Below are 2,250 nucleotides of genomic sequence, written 5' to 3'. Positions count from 1 at the left end.
TATATATATATATATATATATATATTGCATACAGTATGTACCTGTATGTTTGTTTTATTACATTATGTACATTTGAGCAAGACAGAACCTCACCCACCTACAATGATTCCCTTTTGTTTGTCTGTACTTATACACAGAAATATTTGCAAACCATGTTTTTGCCATAATATAACTTGAACAACGCCACCAGTCTATGTTATTGTTCAGTTTTTATCTGAACTTGCAAAGTAGTTCTCATGCAGTTACTTATAAAATACAACAATATACAAACTGTGAGTGTTAAGTGTTCCCTAATTTGAGACTGTTTGATTTTATGTCTGTGGGTCCTCAGGGGAATTGTCCAGTGTGAGGAAAAGCTTACGATCAGTGCTTCCTGGTCTAAGGATGAGGACATCAGTCGTTTGCTCCAGTCCCTCCCCAACTGGGCAAACATGGCCCAACCCAGGCAGACAAGACAGAAGAGGGAAGATGAAGAGGACTTTACAAGGTATGTGCAAAACACAGTTGGGTGCACATACATATGCATATTAGTTTTTTTATTAGTAAAAAGTGAATACTCGAATAAATGAGGGACAATAACACACATACGCACAAACTTACAGCCACATTTCAGTTGTCAGTCACATCATCCCTCCTTCCTGTTTTTGTTTACTGTTCACATATTTTTGTTCCTACTTTTTTCTTATAAGTATCCAATAAAAGAAGTAATGATTGCTCTTTAAAAACACACTTTATCTGCAGGAAGTGAGAAAATGAGGGAAAACAGAATAAAAAAACCAATATAAGAGCAGACAGAAGAGAAGGATTCGGTCTTATCAGAATTGCCTTTGAATGTGCACCACTCTTCAGGGAACACTGAAGCCCATTGAAGCAGAATGATAAAGTAAATAAATAAATTGGTTATGTGGCCAAAGAAAGTCAATCTGTTGTATGCACTCTGTTTCTCCTCACTCATGCTTGCTTTTTTTTAGACACACACACACACACACACACACACACACACGCACGCACACACACACACATGCAGAGGGCGCGGAGATAGCAAAAGCGAGACCATAAGTCCGTTTGATTTGAGAGCCATAGATGTTTTCATCACTGTGAAACGAGGGATTAACTTCTGCATGACTCTCCACACATTGCTTTAATAAAACCTTGTTAATAAGATTCACATGTCTAAGTGTAAAGCGTTTTTCTTTCTTTTCTTTTTTTTAATCCATCTGTTGTTCAATAGATCTTGACTTTTGTGAGCGTCCTGATGACTCTGGAGGCCAGTCCATATGCCTTAAAGTTTGTGGTACCATGGTGTTGTTGCTATAGTTATGCAACTTCCTCATCCAGCCCCATCTGTCTTTTTTGTTTTCAAATATCCTTCCACCACCACAAACCCTCATACATAAAATGTGTCTTTATTGTTGCTGTTTTGTTTAATTTTTTTGCTTACTTTTTAACTATTTACAAGTTTCCATTTGAACTAGTAACAACTTCTTCATCTTAAGATGTATTTCTATCATTATTTAGTTGTTTTGTCCCTCGCCTGCTCAACCTAATCTATCTGCGTATCCATCAGGTTAGCAGGCTGTAACCTTCCTGCTTTCCATCCCTGTGCTTCACTTTAAAGGTCACAGCCATATTTCAACCCCACATCCCTGAGCTCATAAACATGAGATTATTATACATTTTGCGTGAGTAATATACTTGCATTCCATTCAACAGTTTATCACATTTAACTTTTTTATAAAACGTTTCTGTTAGTGTCTCACATTTTTACAAACCAATCTTTTTTTTAATTGTTCAACTAAAAAAAAGGACAATTTTTGGGACATTTCCACAAATAAAGTGAGCTATTTTTTGCAAATATGTTTCTTTTTTGTTTTTAATTTTTAATCCTTGCATTTGAGTTATTTTACAGGTATTTCTCTTTACCAAGTCGTCATCCATTCTAACCACACGTCGTCTCCTGTGATTTATCCATTCCACTTTACAGAGCTGCTTTTGCTAAGGAGTCTGAAGTGCTGACCGGAAACCTGGGAGACAAATTAATCCCTCAGAATGAGATCCTGCGTGATGTCAGTGACCTGAAAGCTCTGGCCAATCTTCACGAAAGCATGGAATGGCTTGCTGGTCGCCTGAAGACATTCTTCACCAACCCTCTTCAGACCTCCGGTGGGTAGAAATACAGAGTGCTCCACAGATGTCTGCCTATACTTCTAGAGTGGAATAAAACTTCCACATCTTTGAGCTATATATATA

General features: G+C 37.3%; 1 protein-coding gene across 1 annotated transcript in view; it reads left to right on the top strand.

Annotated features, from left to right (window-relative positions):
- The window catches only part of exoc4 (exocyst complex component 4), a gene marked incomplete in the record, with an annotated part of 120,461 nt that overhangs the window by 96,519 nt on the left and 21,692 nt on the right, over window positions 1-2,250 (top strand). The window contains 2 exon segments of the mRNA XM_014004799.1: window positions 332-487; window positions 1,985-2,167. Of these exon segments, the coding sequence (XP_013860253.1) occupies window positions 332-487; window positions 1,985-2,167 (339 nt within the window).

This window comes from Austrofundulus limnaeus, unplaced genomic scaffold, assembly GCF_001266775.1.
Source record: "Austrofundulus limnaeus strain Quisiro unplaced genomic scaffold, Austrofundulus_limnaeus-1.0 Scaffold26, whole genome shotgun sequence".
Lineage (NCBI taxonomy): Eukaryota > Metazoa > Chordata > Actinopteri > Cyprinodontiformes > Rivulidae > Austrofundulus > Austrofundulus limnaeus.
Note: the sequence above shows the minus strand (reverse complement) of the source record. Positions and strands in the feature narration are given on the sequence as shown.